Consider the following 20768-nt stretch of genomic DNA (forward strand, 5'->3'; position numbering starts at 1 on the left):
CTAAGAACTAGTAACCCACTTAAGGGAGAGTTGGTAAAGCGTTAGGATTGGGGTAAGGTTATAGTTGGGCTAGAAGGTTGTGATTAGAGTGTTAGGCTTAGAGTTACAGTTCAGTAAGAGGTTAGGATTGAGGTTAAGGTTAGGATGAGAAGGTTGGAGTTAGGGTTAGAGCTAGTGTTGGGGTAGAGGGCTAGGGTTTGAGTTAGAGTTGGGATAGAGGTTAGGGTTTGGGTTGCAGGAGTTGGATAAGAGAGTTAGACTTAAGAGTTTGGTTTGAGGGTTGGGGTTAAGGTTAAGACTAGGTTTGGGTAAGAAGATTGAGGTTAGGCTAAGTTAGGGTTGAGTTAGAGGGTTGCAGTTAGAGTTCAGATTAGGGCCTCCTTCCGAATATTTCCATCCTCTAGAAAGCTTTAGACTACAATTTTGTTCCTTCTTGTGTCTTGGATCACTTTTCCAGTCTCTAGCTTGGATAGGAGACTAGAAGTCTTGTCCTTTTGCCTGGCTGTCTCCCTCATAGGAAATCATGTCTGTGGCAGATACATTCTTATTAGAAAGACTTTTATAACAGAAAGCATGGTTTAGGTTTCCTTTTAAAATTTTGTTTTGTTTTCTGTGATTTCAGCCTTTTATGCATTGGTCAGGAGATTTACTACCATTTATAGGACTGTTGTTTTGGGGGACATATTGTGAGTCTCTCACAAGTCTCTGAGTGAGAACTCAATTCCAGATGGGTGTCAGTATTTTGCTTTCACATTAACAGAATAATGCTAATAAGGTCTCCTGGAGCTTTCCACCGCCAGTTTAGCATGGTCTACTTTTCCTTCCTATAAGAAGTAATTGTTCCCATGACCAGGACACTGGACGAACAGTACTTCATTCACACAGAAGTGACACCAGAGTTTGGATAAAATTTGCAATATAACAATAAATAAATAAAAAAAAATCCAAAAGATTAGTTACAGTGTTATATTATTGTAGAGACATTAAATAATAGAAAACATTACATGTTTTTAATAAAAATGAAATTATTTGAATGAAAGGCATTTCATTTAAATAGACCAAACATGATTGGGGTTGAGTCCATTTCAGCAGGAGAACATAGAGTTACATATGTGGTATCTAATGACCTAGTTCTTGCCCTAGTGAGTTCATGGGAACTTACTAAGCTAATTCAAACACAATTTCATGTGTCAGGTCCAAGGAAGGAAAAGTAAAATGAAGAGATATTTTCTTCTTGGTTTGAGGAGAAACATCTGTGTTACAATTGCCAGGGTCAAGTGAGAAGGGATCACAAACCTGGTTTTCATGGGAAGTACCCGATGGGAATGCCATCCTTAACTCTGAAAGCTAAGGAAGTATGTGCAGGAGATCCACGGGATGTCAGCAGCCCCTGCTGAAGGGGACAGGGTCACTTAGCTGGGAGGGTCACATAGTTGGGCTGGCCATTCAGCTTCGGTCTGTTGGTCTTGACTGCTCTCGCATGCATAAGGTGCTTCAGAAGTCAGCTGAGGTAAATTACAGTCATATCAATAATGTCTGCCCAAATAAATCTGTGTGCTGGGGATTACGGATGCAAGTCGGCTCCTGATTCTGTTCCTCTTGCCTAAGTCACTTAAGGAGCGAGATCTTCTCTAAGCAGTCTCCAATATTGTGTCATTTCTCTAGACTGACGTACAACTCATGAAATAATTTGTTTAAGCTTGCAAACACTAAGGCAACATTTCTCGAGTTACTGTTGATAGTTTCCACAGCCTTTTCTGAGGAGTCCATGTGTGTAGGTGGGGGCATTTAGAGCAGTGCTCATAAAACTTTGGAAATGGTTTTGGAAATGGTTATGTCAATTTCACTCCATTGTAAGCTAAATAATAAATAATTAAGATATTAGTTGGACCCCCTAATTTTACCTTGTTTGGGAAAATGGGTCTTTGCAAATGCTGTTGGGTTACTGGCCTTGAGAACTCCTTCTCCTTACACCATTTTGTATCTGGACAGGCCATCAGTTCTGCCCTTATTTGAAAGATGTACACAGAGATTGAAACAGAAGGCAGTATGGGGATGGAGGAAGAAGCTAACTTGATGTGACCACACCTCAAGGATATTAGGTACCAAGTGCTGAAACCTGCAGGGTCCTTCCCCAGAGCCTGCACAGGGATCAAAGCCCTGCTGATACCTCCATTTCAGTTCATTGAAGCTATTGCTGGCTTCAGGGTCCCACACTGGGAGAAAATATATTTGTCTTGTTCTAAGGTGACAAATATGTATTTTTATAGTCACAGGAACATAATACATTCATGTTTACATGCTTCTGTGTATAATATTATATTTATATCCTATTGCTGTGATAAAACACCTTTACCAAGGCAACTTTGAGAAGGAAAAGTTTATTTTGGGCACACTATCACCACCATAGCAGAGAACCATGACAGCAGGCAGGCAGGCAGGCAGGCAGGTACAGTGCTGGAGCAGCAACCGAGAACTTAAATCTTGAGTTACTGACAATCAGAAGAGCTCAAGGGAAACAGTGCATATGTTTTGAAGCCTCAAAGCCTGTCCCTGGGGACGTACTTCCTCTTGTAAGACCATAGCTCCTGGTGGTCTCCGAAGAGCAGCCAACTGGAGATCAAGTATTCCCTTACCCAAGGCTCATCAGGGACACATCATTCTAATTACCACAAAGATATTTTTAAAATAGTTTTGGGAATCGAGGTGTTTCACAATTGGCAACTTTATCACGTTGAACTTTGAGGTAATCCCAATCAACATTAACATTTATCATTTAACTGATATCAAGCTCTCAGCTAAAGGAAAGGGTTTCAGTGCAGTGGACCAGTGTCAGTGCCGGGGAGAGGTCGTAGGCACTGGTACCTAAGAGATAGCCCAGAGAGGAAAGGAAGGAATGTGGTGAGTTCTGATTTGAAAAATGCAGATCCAGTTCCTAAGTCTGAACCATCCGAGATGCCCATGGCCCCGAACGCCAGCCTTCACCCCTCCTTCCAGGTGCTATCTGAACAAATCATCTCGTGTTGGTGAGGGTGAACCTGTGGCCATGACCTCTCTGACTTGTGCTTTTTAGGTTAAGGGTATTGGGCTGTTAGGATGAGTCTTGCTAAGCAGCGGTTCCCATACCCATGTGCTTGGAATCCATTGGAATTTGTGCTACTGAAGCCTCTAACTCCAGAGCCACCCTAACCCTGTGTGGTTCTCTGTGACACCTCACCTCTGGAGTGTATAAATATCATTTTGGAAGATGAAATGTAGAGGTGGAGGCTACATTCATTTCTTACCATCATCTGGGTGCTGGGCTCATGGGACACCTGCTCAGGGGGGTGAGACATAGCCTAAGATGGGTCCCGGCCCGTGTTTCTCTGGGTAAGAAATGGCGCAGGCTGGGGCCAGGCTGTGGTTCTCCAATGCATGGGTACTCAACTGCAAGGAGTTGAGAAAAAGGGCTGGGGGTAGCCATGGGTCTAAGATGAGTGGAGAGGAGGGAATCCTGCTTAGCTCAAGGTGAGAGTCAGGAGGCAGAGAGGCCTTCTGCAGGAGACTTAGGCATGGCTCTGTATAGATGAAGATTCCTTGCTTGGCAGTCTTTGAGGAAGGAGAGAGTCCTTTCTTGCTTGTCCAAAATGTTTATTCACGGTAGAAAACAGATACATACAACTTAGTCAGAATGGACCAGAGATTAAATACTTTTTCCAGGAAGTAATGTCTAGTCATTGGCTAGACCCTTGGGGGCCAGCCCATCTAGATATCTCATTAGCATGGAGAACTCTGGGCTCCTTGCTGCCTGACCAGTTGTCGTGGCCCTCTTAGTGGGATGGATGTCTTGGTGGTCACATGCTCCAAGACAGGAATCCGGTCTGGAGCAGACTCAAACACCTACCATTCTCAATTACGAGAATTGCTGGGATTCCTTAATCTACTGGACTGGACCTTACCAGATTTTTTGTCTGGTGACACACTGCCACTTGCCCCACACTGCTTCACCCACGCTGAGTAGCAGAGCTCCTCTCTAGTGCTCCTTCCTGTCCCCAACTCCTCTCTAGTGCTCCTTCCTGTCCCCACATCCCTTTCTTGGGTCCCCCGAAGCTCTGCTGTGGGGCTCCTGTGGGCCAGCTGTGTTCGTGTGGAGCATTATGACCCCCAGCCCCATGCAGCCGCCATGCTGGCTGCTGCACCCATGTCTCATTGCCTTGACTCCTGTGGTGCACAGTTGGGGACTGACAGTCTGAGGCCCTGTCACAGTGACTCACTCGCTCTGAGAAGAAGTCACTGCAGTGAAGCAGTGAGCGCATCCTGTTTAAGCAGACTGGGAATCCAAGCAACTGGGAGATGAGAAAGATGGCGGCACTGGGGAAGATGGGAACAAAACATTTCAAGTGAGCTGCTCTTACCAGAGGGCGCTGGCTCTACAGGACATTTTCCCAAATCATTTTTTGAGTTGGTTGGTTGTGTTTCTCCTCAGTTTTTCAACAACTGTTTTGTCTCCCTTCTGCAAATCTTTTTGTGGCCTCCGGAACCAGGCTAAAGCAAACAATCAAATCCACAGGTCATTTATCAGAGAAGCCTCTGAGGGTTAGTTAGTTAGATAGTTAGTTAGTTAGTTAGTTAGTTAGTTAGTTAGTCAGAGGCCCAGCCCTAGCTGTATTATCTGTGAGTTTTAGGATAGTTGATATGTCTTTGTTTTCCTTTGAGACAGTAAAAGTGACTGTTTGGGGTGGGAATGTCTCAGTGATGATTTCTGGGGTGTGTGTGTGTGTGTGTGTGTGTGTGTGTGTGTACATGAGAGAGAGAGAGAGAGAGAGATCACATGCACGAGTGTATGCACTTGATGCATTGGCACACATTCATGTGTGTGCATGTCCTTGTACGTGTGGAGGCCAGAGGACCTCAATTGTTGTTCCTCGGGTATCTTGCACCTTGGATTTTTGAGACATGGTCTGTCTGTGGAACGTGGGTAAACCAGACTGACTGGCCAGCAAGCCCAAGGGATCCTCCTGTCTCTGCCTCCCTGGTACAGAGATTACATATACGGAACTACCGCAGCTGACTGAGTTCTGGGATCAAACTCACGTCCTCATGTTCACATAGCAAGCACCTTGCTGACTGGGGTATTTCCTTAGCTCTCTTTCATTTTGATCTGTGTGTGCATCTGGATACATGCACCGGTGCATGATTGCATGCATACCTGTGTTCACATGAGTGTAAAGGACAAGGGTCTATGATGACTGTCAGTCCTCAGTCTCTACCTTGTAGTTTGAGTCAGGGCCTCTCACTAAAACTGGAGCTCGCCCTCCCCCCTGTGCTAGCTGAGAGGTCCTGGGGAGTGCTGTGTCTCTGCCTTCCCAGCACTGCGCTGTCTGGCAAGTCCCCACACTTGTCCCCATGCTTGCATGGATATCTTCATAGTCTGCTTTGTCTTGCTGTTTTAATAAGTATTGAATAAGTAATGATTATTTCTCAATGCTTATAGAGGAGTCCCTGGTGTGGCCAGCCCCACTGAACCACACCATTGCTATCTGATTTTGTGTTGAACAGTTTCCAAAAGCTGCCCCTACTTACTAGGGCTCCTTTCCATCTAAACGTTGGCCGTGGTGAAAACAATGTAAAAATTTGGAAACATCTTCCCTTTCAATCCAGCACAGCTGAGCCGCCAGCTAATAATTCCAGCCCCTTTCTGAGGCCCGTTCTGAGGCAGCTTTTACTTTTCGGTCTGCAGGCTCCCCCTACTGGTCATTTCTATGTAATGCTTGCTGCTCTTGTAGAAACTCATCATGGGTTCTGCTGCCTTGCAAAGCACAACCGGGAATTGAGACAATTCAATCCATTCTTGTTTTGTTTTGATTTTAAAGAGAGATTATTTTATCCTACCACTGTTTCTTAGTTAACTGTTTAAAGTTAGTATACAAAGTAATGAATGGGCTTCATTATTGCATCTTCCTGGGTACATGTGATGATATATTTTTAAAATCACCCCTATCCTCTATATCCTGAGCTGCTGGGTGGTCCCCTTCTTTTCCCAGAGCTCACCCCCAATTCTGCTTAAAGCCGTCTTCATGATCCCACATCCAGCCTACATGCCATTTCCAGAGTGAATAGTCAAAGCCTTACATCATTATCTGCAGCAGTCTAGGTGGGATATGTTATAAATTCATCAAGTTCCCAAAAGGCATAAATGTATCATAGTCGTATTACTTTTATAACAGCAAAAACTTGCTAATAGCTCACAAATAATAAAGCATTATATTTTCACATAATAGACTTCCCATGCAACTACTAAAATTAGTATAGGTCATTACCTACAGGCATGGCAAATTGGTTAGAACTTTTTTTATTATGTTCAACACAATATATATTATACCCATCATAATAAAGGACAGGTTATTAAATGAGCATAAATAGAAAAAAGGAAAGAAGAGAATTGTAAATACATATGTAACTGGGTAGATATGTGCTCACAGACACACACACACACACACACACACGATGTAGATAAGTGCACATACAAACACAAATGGTTTTTTTCGCTTGTCTAGCTCCCCTAAAATGTTCTGACAATGTCCACATGATTTGCTGATCTCCTCCTGCAAAGATAATCAGCATTATTACTCTGTTTAGCAGGGAAGGACAGCCTTTGTGAGTACCTTCTCTGGTTTCTTTTTAATAGGTCAGACTTGTTCATTAAGTCACTTTTGTCTGTATAGCTGAATAAAGGCAATAGCCATGCCATGCAGACGGTAGGCCGCAGTGGTACATTGTGTGCATTCCGTCCTGGCAGTAGAATCTGCTCTTTACTCTGTGTGAAAGCAAACTGAGATCCTGCAACTCTTACATCTCTCAACTTTCCTGAGCGTGCTCATTGCATCTTGACGGCTTTCCCATTTCTCGGTTATCGTGAGCATCTTGCACCCTTGGTTCTTTACATATGCGACGGCTTAAGTCCGTCTCTAGAGGACAATGTGGTTCTTCATCTCTTAGAGGAAATAGCCCAAACCATTCGTTCTCAACAAGTGTAAACATTTCCAGATGCTGTCGCGTGGACCCACCATCCTCTGGCCTTTCAGGATACTTTCCGTTGTAACGTGCCTTTTCTTTTTTCAGTCGTTTGCCAGTGCAGGATCTGCCATTGCCACACTCTTCCTCATGCCAGCCATAGCACACGCTTTTCTTTGCTCTGTGACAGTGTCACCAAAATCTTACCAAATCAATGCATGCTTGTTGCCTCAAATTTTCTGTGGGTTTTGGAGTTTCCAGACTTGGACTAGATGCTTCCTCTGCTTCCCGATTTCACAAAGATGCAATCAAGGAATCTGCTGGGGCTTGCAAGTTTAACTGAGGTAACTGGATAAGGGTAGACGTCCAAGTTCATGTGGTTGTTGGAAACAGCTTCTTGCTGGCTATTGGAGTGATGGCTGACCAAGCTTTTTGCTGGCTGTTGACTTAGGTCAACCACAGCTTCTTGTCTCTCAACCTTCCCACCAGAGTTGTTTGCTCCCCAAAAGCCAGTACAGGAATAAGTCCTTTAGCCCAATGGGCGTCATCAGCTGACCCAACAATTGATATCTTACCTTTCTTGTATTCCTTTGGTTAGAAAAAGTCACTGGCACTCCCATGCTCAGCGTGGATACCAGTGCTGAACATCGGGCTCAGCATATGCTCTTGTTTTTGTGTAGCTTGTGTCTCTTGACTCTTTCCATCATGAAAAACTGAGTAGAGCGTGAGTCCTGGCCTTTATGGTTACTGCTGTCAGCCTTCTCTGCATTAGGTGGACAGTTGTTCCTGCTTTGCTAAATACTAAGCATCCTCACCACTTTGGGGGCATCTGTGATTGAAACCAGGGCCTTGTGCATGTTGAGTGCCCCCTGCACACCCTGAGCTATCTCCCCAGCCCCACCAATCTCCTCTGTTGTGTTCATCTGAAAGTGTAAGACAGTTCCGTAGTGAATTTTTTGAGAATCCTGGAATTTTTGGTTTCTTCTGAAAACACAGAAATAGTATGAGAATGTGTTGTGGGAAGTATTAAAAAAATGAACCCACCAACTGTCCACGTTCCTGCTTCTCTCAACCCGCTAGTTCTCTGGCCCCACTGGGCCACATTCCTGCTCTGGTACCAGCACCAGCAGGCCACAACACTATGTCCTGATGGGGTCCCTCCAGCTCCATCCCACATTTCAGTAACTAAATAGATCTGCCATCCTCGCAGATTGATCATACCTGTAACCTGGTAAAAACAAATACTACATGATTATAATTAACCAAACAGATTTATATATCAATAATTTTCAATACATAATATGCCAATACAATAATTTCAGAACCAATTGATAATGACAAAAGTTTCCAACCTAGACTTGACAAATTATCCCAGCATTCTAACCTTTATGATATCCAACCTGTGATTGGTCATAGCCATGCTGACTCACATCCACCACCATCTTCCTTACTCCCTGCTTTCCCAAGATGCTCCCTGTCTCTGCAACTCTCAGCTTCACCTAACCTTTTCCCTATCCAATCACAGGCATCCCACTGCCTTAATGTAATTGGACAGGAAAATCCTGTGACAAGACAAGAATGTGCTTTTGTTTTAATCCTAGTTGTAGGGATGTAATGCTGATTCAGACTACACACAGCAGCTGATTATGATTTGCCAAGTGCTCTACCAGAAGTGTGGTTTTGCCAACTGCAGGTAGTTTCGGTGGTTATGTGACATTTAGAATCTGGAAACTTTTCAGAGGATACATAGATGCCTGAGAGGCAGGGTAGGTGGTGGTTGGTCATTTATGGAGGTTGGTTGAGCCACAGTCAAAAAAGAAACAAAAGGAACTAAGTTAGATGCAGGGCTCTCTTTCCGCTCTATCCTTGTTTCTCTCCTATCTAGTGTTGGGGAGTGAAACCACGGGGATAAAGGGAGGAAAAAGAAGAAACTACAAAGTAGCAAAGACCAGCTACACAGTTCCTGGATGCCCCTGTCAAGTCACTGATGAAATGCTGAAGAGGGGGCTGGTGTGTATATATGGGCACACTTGCAGGATACATATGTGCACAGGCACATTTTATATATGTGTGTATTGAAAGGGAAAGAATAACAAAGGGGATTCCTCATGACTCCCCAGTCCTCTGGGAGGCAGGAAGTGCAGTTCTTAATGCCCTTGCCTTTCCAGCCAAGTGATCTGCTCTTGAACTGAGCCACTGTCTAGCTCAGTAACCTTTATCTGTGTTTCTTGGGGGCAGTAAGTTACATCAGTGAATAACAACTAATTATGCTAATTCCTGGCTAAAGCTGACATACACTGCCCAAGTTGCAGTGTGTAGCTCCTTTCCACTGAATTCAGAAAGAGGACCCATTTCATTTGCATTTTGTATAAAATTTAATTAACTAATTACTCACCGAATGGACTTTGTCACGTCTAATTTCATAGGAAGGTGTGGCTTCACCTAGTTCCCTATGTAAAGGGACAGTCTTAGTGGTACTGTCCCTGATACCATTTGGTCACTCATAAGGATCTTTCAAGTCTATATAGTTCGTTCAACAGGTATTAAGCACCTACCTTATGCCGTAGACTTTGATAGGTAAAAGAAATAGAAGTAAAAGAAAACAAAAAGAAATCACTGAGTGCGAAGTCAACAAACACTTACTAGAATTTAATCTGTGACAGTTGCTATGAAGCTGTGGCATTGCAGTTGGGCATCGCAGGAATCCTGTCCTCGCACACAGGTCGTGGGACTTGACCTGAGAATAAGGTTTCAACGCGGAACTGAAAAATTAATTAGCAGCTAATTACATGGAGAGGGCACAGATGTCCAGGCTTCGGAACTGCATGTGGGAAAATTGTGGTTAGCGGGAGAATGTGCCAGATGCAGGCACTGAAGGGTCAGTGGGAGAGCCTGGAGGGACAAGAATGTGTAAACAATTAGATAAGTGGAAGGGGGGTCTGCAGGCCTCAGCCAGCAACTGGAGTTTGTCAGGGGAGATGAGGCTTGGCCACAGTGAGAAGCTTTTGAGTCACCAAAGAACTTTCCTTACAGAGTAGCAGTTGATCAAATCTGGTTTTCAAAGGACCATATATGAGTGTGGATATACAACTTGAAATAAGGGAAGGACGGTAACCATAGGTTCCTGGGAGAGCCTGGGCTTCGGGAGTAGATTTAAGGCCATACAGGGAGATTAAAATCAGAAAGTATAATGAAAGTAACATTAAAGTGGTTGAGACGTTCATACAAATAGCAAGCAAAGAAGTTTAAAACAGTTTAGAGACTCCTGCCCCGTCTTGATATGCATTTGCTCTGCTCTGGGTGCAGTCCCGAGGAGCCCCCAGTCACCTGCCCTTCACCGTGTGTAGAGGGTAGAAGAAGTTCCTTCCTGGCATCTTGTCCTGAAAGTAACCTACCCTGTGGTACCTTTCTAGGGGTACCACAGTAATGACGGACTCAATCTTGCTATCCCCTCCTCCACCCAGACAATAAATGCCCCCCAGTCAGCTTTTCTGTCTCTGTATCTGAGATCTCTGCTGTAGCATCATGGCCTCTCTCAGTAGTTTAACATTTTCCTTTCGATAAACTTATTTCAAGTAATTTTGCTTGTTCATATCACTTAAAAAAAATCAAAATCCCTTAAACATTCCCATAATAGAAAATAAAGTAAAATAAAATCAATGAAAATAAGTAAGGGGTAATATTAAGTTTACTCTTACCCACCCGGGATTTTGAACCTAAGTCCCACTTCCCCTTCAGGGGATCTGAGCTGAGTGCCTGGGAGGTTGTAAAAACAAACACCCGGATGCAAGAAGAAGCTTTTCTTCTTAATATTCTCAACAGAATGGAAAGAGAACCAAACAAGGGAGTAACTTTTTTATCGAGGTAATAAGTATCATGCTGTGTTCTATTTGCCAACTAAAGCAGTTTGTGGTTGGGTTTTCACATCTCCCAGTGTGGGAAAGCTGCTATAGATAACATGTATCATCCTGTCATTAACATTGGAAACAAAATGGAGATAGACTCAGGAAGTGTCTCAACGGGTAAGAGTTGATCAGAAGTGAAGGCCTGAGTCTGAGTTCTAATCCCAAGCATCCACATAAAGCAGACGTGGTCACACAGGCCAGCGCTGAGAGCGGAGAGCAAAGTGTGGCTTCCGGCAACTGAGGACTGACCGTAGCAGCATTAGCTACCTGTGGTGCTTGTCGTGTGGACCGTGTGTGTATGGACCAGGTACGAGCCCCTCCCTCAGCCTCCTCTTGTGACCTCATTCGTCTCCCAGTTTCTGGGCTACCACATCCACATGAGGCTCCAGGAGTTTGATGAGGCACAAATCCAGTCTCATCACACCTCCACTTTTCCTGTGTATCAGAGAAAGTCACGCCAGCGTTCAGTTTGGCCATACTATTTATTATATGCATTTGGTCTTAGTTACTGATTTATTGCTGTGAAGAGACACCATGAACAAGGCAACTCATATAAAAGAAAGCATTTGGGGGGAGAGGGTACTTACAGTTTTAAAGATTAGTCCATGATTATCATAGTATGAAGCAGAAAGGCGTGATGCTGGATCAGTAGCCGAGGGCTTTATATCCAGTTCACAGGTAGCAAACTGAGAGACAGAGAGACAGACACACACACACACACACACACAGAGAGAGAGAGAGAGAGAGAGAGAGAGAGAGAGAGAGAGAGACATGCAGACAGAGACAGCCAGACAGACAGCCAGACAGAGGCAGGCAGGCAGGCAGGCAGACTGTGTTTGGGGTGGGCTTTTGACAGAGCTCCTCCAGTAACACGCACCTTCTCCATCAAAGCCAAATCTCCTATTCTTTCCCAAACAGTTAATAAACTGAGGATCAAGCATTCAAACACAGAGCCTATGGAAGTCATTCTATTCAAACCACTACAGGTAACAACACAGTAATTGCTTGTGTTGTTGTTATGACAAATCCCTGACATAAGCCACTTAAAGAAGAGACTATTAACTGCGGCATCATGCACTTGAGATGGCTGGTCACACTGCATCCACAGCCGGGAAGCAGAGAGCTATGGGTCCTGGTACCCAGATTTCTTCTTGTGCAACTAGGACTCCAGCCCAGAGAGTGATGTCGTCCCACCTATTTATAGTGGGTCTTCCCACCTCTCATAACTTCATGATAAGGCATTGCCTCACATACAGGCTCAGAAATTTGTCTCAAGATGATTCTAGAGTCTGCCAAGTTGAAAATCAAAGCCAGCGCGAGTAGATGAGAAGGTATAATTCAGGTTGTAGGAGGTACCGTGTGTGATTCAAAGTTAAAGAGGTGGAAATACGTCTAACAAAGAGTGAGCGATATTTCTACTTCATTCCATCGCCCACTCCAGTGTAAACAGACATTGTTGTTTTTACTTGACTTTTTTAAATAGACATTCTTATTACTGCTTGAGAACGTAGATAAATAGAAAGTGGCTCTCTTGGATTCTTTTATCACCCTGACAAAAATACCTGTCAGAGCATCTTAAGGAGAGAAAGATTTATGTTGGCTTGCTGTTGTGTGTAATTTTTAAAAACATGCTTGTTCCAGCTAGGCTCTGGGAACAGCAGCCGCCCGCCAGCTGTCTGCTCAGCCGCCACTGGCTACCTAAGGCTTTTCCCATAAACGCCGGATTGCTCTACACCGACCATCCACCCTCGAGGCTGGCTCTGCGGATGGCCAACAACCGCCCCATGGCTGCACCTTCTCTCTTGCCCCTCTGAATCATCATAGATGGAAAAGACCAGACAATCTTAATATGTTTAAAATCAGCCAGATGATACAACTGCTGGGATCGGAGTCCTAAACTCATCAGCTATTCTATATTGGAACTCATCTGGTGGCAGAGGTCGCCACAGGTTCTACTAGCCTCCAGACCTACATGGCGTCTGTCTTCTCCCTCCATGGCCTGGCCCCAAAGCTCTTTCTCTATTTTGTCTCCTTTTCTTCCTCCTGGGACCCGGAAAATCCACCTCTATATCTTTGCCCAGCAATTAGCTTCTGCCATCTTTATTGACCCAATCAAAGAGTTAGGGAACCTCCCCCTACTGCCTGATGTTTCAGAGGTGGTTGAGAAGGCATGGCAGCAGGAACAGCAGCATCCGTGGGGGGGGGGGGGGGTGTTGAGAGGCTGGTCACATCTTGTAGGATGCAGAGATCTAGGTTGCAGCTAAATGTCAGGCTCCGTTTCCCAAGGTTTCCATAACCTTACACTATAGCACCACCAGCTGGAGACAGAGGCTGTAAGGAAGTCCCAAATTCAAACCATAGCAATAACTATTTAAGCACTTAGTCTACATTTCCAGAGACTTCCATCAGAAATTTACATTCAGTACTCTCTTCTGTCCCAGGCCAACTTTGGCTCCGCGCTACTTGCATTTTCCTCCTTCGTAGCATAGCCCATCCTGTAACGATCGTGCCTACCCCTCCCCCATCATGTGCTCTCAGGATTTCCTTCTTGTCACAGTCCTGGAGGCCAGCAGATTCCTGAGCCTTTGCTTCTCGTCTTTCATCATCTCCATCCACAGTACGCTCTGTGCAGTTCTGGGCAACAGGAGGTGTCCCGACTTTCCACGTGACCCTTATTCCAGACAGAGCACACTGCCCAGACAAGCATTTTCAAAGGGTCAGCTTTCTGTGGCTTTTCTCATTCTTAAGCATCTCGTCCAGAGTGTGGGGTATGATGGCCCTATAATTTTACTGAGTCAGGACTTCCCACTGAGGAGCCAGTGGGACCAATGAAGCAGTATTATTTTAGAGATGTTTTATGATTCAGATGAAAATGAGTTATTCAGTTCTCTATTCGTTGACGTTCACAGCTACCCTAGCTTACAGTCCTCAGTCTGTAAGTCCCACTATGTGGTGTGTGCTCTCTGCTACGTGAGCTTACAGTCCTCAGTCTGTAAGTCCCACTATGTGGTGTGTGCTCTCTGCTACGTGAGCTTACAGTCCTCAGTCTGTAAGTCCCACTATGTGGTGTGTGCTCTCTGCTACATGAGCTTACAGTCATCCGTTCCTCTGTGGTCATGCTCATGAGGCCTGAAAGCATGGAGAAGTATCCAGCATTCCTGTCTCCTTCTGTTAGTTCTGCCTGTGTGGGCCAGTTTTACACACACCCCGTAGGCCAGAAGCACCCTGTGCTAGAGTTTCTGTTAGGGACCTCGGGGTCATCTCACAATGGAGAGGGCTCTGGCAGTCCGTATTCTTCTGAAGCCCTGCAGTTCTTGGTGGAGAAGCCCATGAACTTCTACGTTAGCAGATCCAAGGCGCAAGCAACCCCAGGACTGCGAAAACACGAGCATTCTTGTCATTGTTTCTAGTTTGGGGGAAACAAATACTGCAAGAAAACACTAATTCTTGAACTTTGAGCTCCAGTTATTTTCTTATCTTACTATAAAATGGATATTTCTACAGAGATTCTTTTCCCTGACAGCAGAGGCTGGCATGAGCCAGATTGGTGCTGTAGTGTCTGGGCCTATCCTTCCCCAAAAAAGCAAGTCTGTGATTATTGCCTATAAGTCATCAACATCAGAGGCACTGATAAAGATGGGTTCATTCCTTATTTGTCTTAACTGATGTCAAACACCCCAGTGAAACACAGAGACACAGCTCTGGCATGTGTGGAGACAGAGGAGAGTGAGACCATTTTGTAGCTTGCATTTAACATTTGTTTTCAATTACCACATATATGCCGAGGAGTTCCAAGTATTTCTTCCTGTCTGAAATTCTTCCCCATGACCCATATCTGATTCCATTGCCCCGTACACAACCTCTCTCTTGACCTGAAGGCACTCCTAACATTTAACAGGCTCAAAGCTAAATCCACTGCCCTCCAGTGTAAACTTCTTTTATCTCTTATATTCTTGATTTATGCTCTTAGCGTCTTGTTAGAATAGGAATTGGCTTTTAACCAGCTAGATAAACATTTTTGCACCATGACTCACTATATACACACATAGTTATAACTTGAACATATGCTTCAAAAACAGTGCTGTGTTTTACTGTTGATTGCTCTCTGATATATAGTATATCTCTTTTTAAATAATGGCTGGCATATATATCTCTCTATTAATTTATTAATTTATTGGTTTGCCCCACCATTTGACCAAGTGTTATGTTTATCCCAGAAAATAGTTGAGGAAGTTGCACTCTGCCTTGACAGATCATTTCAATTCTCAAAGTAAAAGTTGCAGTCTGAAAATGGGCGCTATAACACTGCAACAGATAAATGTAGCCTTTGGGGATTTATTACCTGATGCTATCTTCTCCAGTCTGAGGCTAGCCTGTAGTCAGAACTTATATCATGCAGACACACCATCCATCTATCCATCCAGTCAGTTAACCAATATTTTCTGACTCTGAGTACAGTATCAGACATATTGTGAGCACTGAGAATTGAAAGGTAAACATCATGGTCTCTGCTCTGAGACTTGAAGTACAATGAGGAAACGTCATCTCCAAGAGAAGTCTACAAAAAGGGCTCATGCAACCACAAGACTGCATGACTTGAACTTGGTTGTCCAGATATGTTCTCAGGCAATGGTGGCCCGTGAACTGAACCTAAAAGAGGAGATGGGAGACCAGCATGGCAAAGCAGAAGCCAGACATTTAGGGAATGAACCCACCACTGCAGGGTGGCCAGGCAGTTTTGAGAAATGAAATGCTCACACAGTTGTCTGCTGGTGCTCCCAAGCCTTTGTTATTAGCTCTGCCTCCACTCAGTACTGTGCTTCCAGCAAACTGAATTTTTTCCCCCACCTGAGAGCCAAGCATAGCATCCTCTTGTGCTCCTGGTCTTCCCCAACACCCACCCCAGTGCCCTGTGGAGACCTTTTATCATGCTGAAGGAAACTAATTCTTCCTCTTTTCACCTTCCTCACTAGGCCAGGGGTGTCTCCAAAGGAGTCCCCAGCCTTTCATCTGCTGTGGGAAGGTGTAAGGTATGAAGCCTCTTGGGCAGATTCAAGGCGAAGCTACATGAATGAATGTATAAAAGACCTCTCAGGGCTGACCATTTGGTACTGTGTAACCAACTGGTGCGAAGACTATTTCTTCCACTCTCCACATGCCTCAGTTTCCTGTAGTTCTTTGTGTAGGGTTGGGGCCTCATGGGCTTTTTCCCACCTACTTTAGCATCTCTATGATTGTTGTTCAGCTTGTGATTGGATACTCATGTTGGTGAGACTTTATGGGTGTAGAGACTGGCATTACAGTCTCACAGCAAACTCCCGGGCTCTTACAGTCTTTCCATTCCCTCTTCTGCACTGATCCCTAATCAGGCCTTCCTTATGTGTCAGATTGTATCAGTCGGGATTTTGATTGACTGTAGTTTTCTGTAGTGATCTGTGTGTTGCAAAGAGAAGTTTTCATGATGACAGGTGAAAACACAGCACAGTTATCTGTGGATGTAAGGCAAGGATTTAGGATGTAACTAGGGATTTGACTGATTAAGTAATATGGCTGTTGCAGGTTCCCCCCCCCCAAGGATCCTTGACTTTATTAGCCCTGGATAGTTGCCTAGGTTTCCAGTACCGGGGATGAGTTTTCTAGTTGAGTGGGCATTAAGTTCGATTAGAGAGCTGTTGGTTACCACCAAGGTAATGTGTGCCACTACTGCGCTACTAGGGTTATTGTAATATGCTGGTCATTGTTGTGATTCCAGATGTTAATCTCTTAAAAACATACATGATAACTAAGGTTATATAGACTGAGAAGGATGTGCTTATATACTTAGGAATATATACACACATATATGTAACAACAATTAATGAAAAGAATCATGACTTTGAAAGAGATCAAGGAGAAATATGTGAGAAGGATTGAAGGAAGGGAAGGGAAGGGGGAAATGATATCATTGTATTAACTTCAAAAAAGAAATTAAAACTTTCCAAAAGACTTTTCAGCTCTTGTGACTTGTTAACCTTTGATGAGGGGTGCTTCAGATAGTATAAAGCTATTAACTTACGTAGGCGAGGACTCTCACATTCTGATAGTACAGATTCTATTTTCTTTTTCATATTTTATTCATAAAACACTGTTTTTGACTTTTAGGCAATATTCCTCTGCTTTCTAACATAGAAATGACTTGGCACTGAAACTTATTAGCTCATGAAAATAAAAATCTGGCCCCGAGACAAGCATATACACTTTCCATAGTGCATAGAGGCCTGCCCTGGCCTTCATCCACTCAACCCACCCTGCCTCTCACCCTCTGAAAAGGCTTGTGCTGGAATTCTTCTTTTCCTTTGTGAACAGTCTGCCCACTTTGCATTTCCTGAGCAAAGGCTCCAAGAATGTCTGCAAAAGAAATGGAGTCCAGGAATCCGATTGCCACGTCTGACATTAAATAACAGTCTTGTGTGGTTTCTTTCCTGTTAATTTTCATGTGAAAGCCATAATGTTTACCAATCTCCATGAAACAGAGCACTTACAAGGATGTGGGCCATGCCTAGGAAAAGGGTTTATTGATACAGGCATCATGGGAACATTGGCTGGACCACCAGGAAAGTTCTTTCTGCTGTAAGACTTACTCTGGCTGTACTTTGTTCCTAGAACATCCAGAGACATAAATGTGATGCACAGACTGTGTGTATGTTGCGGTTTAGCTGAATGTGCCTCTCCTTAGTTGTTAAAGTTTAGCATTGCTGGACTCCTTCATCATTCATGCAAAATTCAACCTGTGTGTGTGTGGGTGTGTGGGGTGCGTGTTGTATTTAACTTTGGTGTGGTGCCTGAAAACTTGGAAAAGTGCCTTCTGCAGAGACATTGTTATCAGAATTCCTTATGCAGTGCTCTTTCCCCTGCCCCCTTGTCTATGGTCTTCCCCCTCTCCACACAGCCCATCAAGTCTGTAATCTTGTAGATGTAGCTCTGTGGCAGTTTGAATGAGAACGGTACCCATGGCCTCATGTGCTTGCATGCTTGGTGCCAAGTATGTGGACTGCTTTGGGAAGATGAGCTCTTATTGGAGGAGGTGTGTACTAGGGGTGGACTTTGGGGGTTCAGAAGCCCATAGCATTGAGAGGTAGCTCCCTCTGCCTTGTGCTTGTGGATAAAAATGAAAGGTCTCAGCTATTCCCCAGCACCATGCCTTCCTGCCTGCTGCCATGTTCCCCATCACGAGGGTAACAGAGTCTCACCCCCTGACACCATAAGCTCCAGAAAAACACTTTCTTCTAAAAAACAAAAAAAGAAAAACACTTCTATCTCCGTGTCTTATCATAGCAATAGGAAAGTAACTAAGACAGGGTCTACGCTAGTATTTATGAATGTTTTCAAAATCAACCAACTGTAATTTCAAAGAAGAATTTTATCATCTCGTGGGCCGACTTAGCAATAAAGTGAGGACTCGAGTTCATGTATTTGGTACTGACTCGCCAGAGCAGGAATGTTTCTAAAACACTCACCGTGTGCACACAACCCTGGAACCTGAAATCCCCGGAGTGTTAACCATAGCTCTGTATCGCCTTCTTCTGTACCCAGCCCTCCCCCTTCCTCACAGTTTCCCAGCCTTGTCTCTCACTCTTCTCACCTGGTGGCTCTGCATGCTTGCCCAGGGTCATTTGACCGCAGCATCGTGCTCTGAATGCACCCTAGGCTGGGGGCTACAATCCAAAAAGCCACTGCATCCCCGAGTCAGCGCAATCTTTTGTGGTACTTACCTAGTATGATTTCTCTATTGGCAGCCATGGACTATTCTCCACACAGACGAGGCAGGTGCTGCCATCGCTCTCTGCTTTATAATGAGGAAGGCGGTGCCCTCTGAGGCGCCTCCTCACCCATGTTTACCTGGCAAGAAGGTAGAGGAGCGAGGATATAAGCCCAGCGAGCTTGTACTCAAGGCTCTTAACTTTTCAGTTGGACATGTTACATCTGAGGTGCTGAGCTTCGCTATGATCATTAAGAGGAATGAAGGCTCCCTCAAGGTCAATATGGGAGCCCCAGCTATCCTTCAGGTCCCTTTGCAACAGCAAATGCAGATGGGGAGGAAGTGGAAATAAAAATAGAAAGAAAAAAAAATGGAGAGACTGTGCCCATCAAAGAGTATTTTGACAAGAAGAAACTGTAAACCACAGTGGTTAAAGCTGAAGGGTCCTGGAAGAGTGTGAACGTCAAACCGTCTTGAATTTTGGAACATCATGTTGCTGAGACGGAGGACATTAGGGGAAGCAGGGACAGCACTCCCTCAACAGGAGCAATACACAGTGACAGTGTAGGGTGGGACAAGCGCCCAGGGGAGTCGTGAGGGGCACCAGCATGCATTGCAAGGTCCCGTGGAGAGGACTTTGCACTGTGACTCTTCACCCACACACTGGGCTTGAGGCAGAACCGCAGACCTGACTTGCCACCTTCAACTGCGTTTGTAAGAAACATGGGGATTCCCCTTGGGTGACTCTTTAACTGGCTTGGCTTTTGTTGAAATGCAAACCATGGCTGATGGTAATGGGGAGACATCTGGAGGTTCTTACTGCACAGTGTACTGGCTTCTGCACTTGAGAATTCTGAGTGCTTTGGAAATCATGTCTGTTTTCACAATTTCCTGTTCTTTACTAGGTTCTTGGAACACCAAATGAGGACACGTGGCCTGGAGTTCATTCTTTACCACATTTCAAGCCAGGTATGTTTTATTAACTGTAAATGCTAAGCTCTTCCTGTGTGTAAAAGGCGACTACATAAATGTCCGTGTTCAAGCCACGTGCAACCTTGATATAGTCCATTTACCTGGGCTGCTGTGTACTTTATGTGTTATTGGAGTTGTCCTTGTGTTTGCACAATTCATTAAGAAAAAAAAAACAGTTCACTGCCCCTCTACCATGAGAGAATTTCACCACATGGTCTATGTTTGATTTCCCAGGATCAGTGGTTTTCATCCTGTGGGTTGAGACCCCCTTTAGCAAAGCCCTAGCTCCAAAAATATTTACATTACAGTTCATAACAGTAGCAAAATTACAGCTATGAAGTAGCAATGAAAATAGCTTTATAGTTGTGGGTCACCACAATATGGGGTATGGAATTAAAGAGTCTCACCATCAGGAAGGCTGAGAACCACTAGATGAGCTTACAGTACATAATTTCATTATCAGTTAAACATGTCTTCCTGCTTATAAAAGCAAAACTTATCTGGAGAGATGGCAAAACAATTGTAAAGTGTATGCTGCATTAGTGTAAGAACCTGTGTCCAAACTCTTAGCATCCAGGGTATGGTGGTATGTCTAATCCTAGGCCTAGGTAATAGAGAAAGGCAGATCACTGGGTACGTGCTGACTGGTTAAGTCTACCTAAATCTGTGCACTCCAGATTCAGTGAGAAACCTTATCTCAAAAAATAAGATAGAGAAATTGAAGAAGAGACCCAATATCAATATAATCAACACATACACACGCACACACACACACACACACACACACACACACACCTACACCACAGGAGCAAAACTGGAATACAACTCATACCACTACTTTTAATAATACTTATAAAATGTAATAAATTATAAAAAAGAAAACACATTTTCCTTTCTTTAATAATACAAGTAATATGTGGACAAATGATTTGAGTCTAATTATAAAAATTCTCCTGATTCTCTAATTGTATAGAATTTGGTATTTCAATGGAAATTATTTAAGCCTAAAACTTAAATAATTTCAATGGAAATTATTTAAGCCTAAAGCCTTTGAGAATGTCTTATTTCTAAAATAAGTTGTTATCTCCTCATTCACCAGTAGATGGCAGTCATGAAACTTGAAAATCTGAACCCATATGCTTAATTTTTTATGGAAGAAA

General features: G+C 44.0%; 1 protein-coding gene across 2 annotated transcripts in view; it reads left to right on the forward strand.

The window, feature by feature from the left end:
- The window catches only part of Cdk14 (cyclin dependent kinase 14), a 557511-nt gene that overhangs the window by 399503 nt on the left and 137240 nt on the right, over nt 1–20768 (forward strand). For both annotated transcript variants that reach the window (XM_052173165.1, XM_052173164.1), the window contains exon 11: nt 19542–19605. In XM_052173165.1, coding sequence (XP_052029125.1) covers nt 19542–19605 — 64 coding nt within the window. The remainder of the gene's footprint in view (nt 1–19541; nt 19606–20768) is intronic.

Source organism: Apodemus sylvaticus, chromosome 2, assembly GCF_947179515.1.
Source record: "Apodemus sylvaticus chromosome 2, mApoSyl1.1, whole genome shotgun sequence".
Classification (NCBI taxonomy): domain Eukaryota; kingdom Metazoa; phylum Chordata; class Mammalia; order Rodentia; family Muridae; genus Apodemus; species Apodemus sylvaticus.